This window comes from Wasmannia auropunctata, unplaced genomic scaffold (assembly GCF_000956235.1).
Source record: "Wasmannia auropunctata unplaced genomic scaffold, wasmannia.A_1.0 LD265068.1, whole genome shotgun sequence".
Taxonomy (NCBI): domain Eukaryota; kingdom Metazoa; phylum Arthropoda; class Insecta; order Hymenoptera; family Formicidae; genus Wasmannia; species Wasmannia auropunctata.
This window is the reverse complement of record NW_012097822.1, coordinates 1-1,003: the sequence shown is the minus strand read 5'-3', so window position 1 is coordinate 1,003 and position 1,003 is coordinate 1. Positions and strand designations below refer to the sequence as shown.

At 54.4% G+C, this 1,003-nt stretch overlaps 1 protein-coding gene across 1 annotated transcript; it reads left to right on the top strand.

Annotated features, from left to right (window-relative positions):
* Positions 1 to 3: 3 nt before the first annotated feature.
* LOC105462365 (frizzled-like) lies at positions 4 to 761 on the top strand (the record flags this gene model as incomplete). Its single annotated transcript, XM_011708889.1, has 1 exon — positions 4 to 761. A coding segment is annotated over one exon (758 nt), but the record flags the coding sequence as incomplete, so codon positions are not given.
* Between the last annotated feature and the right edge of the window lie 242 nt (positions 762 to 1,003).

The window sequence follows — 1,003 nt, the reverse complement described above, 5'->3', positions numbered from 1 at the left end:
GGCGGCGGCGGCGGCGGCAGCGGCGATCCCCTCGCTCACCACGGCCGCTGCGAGCCCATCACCATCAACCTCTGCATGAACATCCCGTACAACGAGACGATCATGCCGAATCTGATGAATCATCAGAAGCAGGAGGACGCCGGGCAGGAGGTGCACCAGTACATGCCGCTCGTCAAGATGAAGTGCAGCCCGGATCTGCGATTCTTCCTCTGCACCGTCTACGCGCCCGTCTGCACCATCATCGACAAGGCGCTACCGCCGTGCCGGTCGCTCTGCGAGAGCGCGCGCTCCGGCTGCGAGAGCCTGATGAACAGCTTCGGCTTCCTATGGCCGGAGGCCCTCGACTGCGCCAAGATGCCGGAGAACGGCGGCACCGAGCTCTGCGTGGGCACCAACGAGACCACCACGCCCCAGGAACCACCCGCCGCGCCCCCCGTCTATCCCCCGGCCCGTATGCCGGTGCCGGAGTTCCAGCCAACCTGGAACGAGGGACTCAAGCCCTACGGCAACGGTTTCGCCATGGGCGCCAGGGACTTTGGCTTCGTCTGCCCGGTCCAGTTCAAGGTTCCTCACGAATTAGGGTACTCGCTGAAGGTGGGCGACAAGGTGGAGCCCGATTGCGGTGCGCCCTGCGACGGGATGTTCTTCACCGAGAAGCAGAGAAAGTTCGCCAGGGTGTGGGTCGGCACTTGGGCCTCTGTTTGCGCCGCATCTTGCTTCTTCACGTTCCTAACATTCCTCATGGATACAGATAGGTTTAGGTAAAGCTCGCTTTCTTGGATTAAGTTGTGTCACGCTTTCATGGAACATCAAACGTTTGATAATAAGTTTATACATCATGAGAGTTATTATGAAATTAGAGAAGTTACACAAGGTTAATAGTTTTAAATAGAGATTGTTTACTTTTAAATAGAGATTGTTAAGTGCCATATGAAATTAATTTATATTGTAAATATTAAAAGCTTATAGATATGATTTCGATAATAAAATAGAACGATCAGAG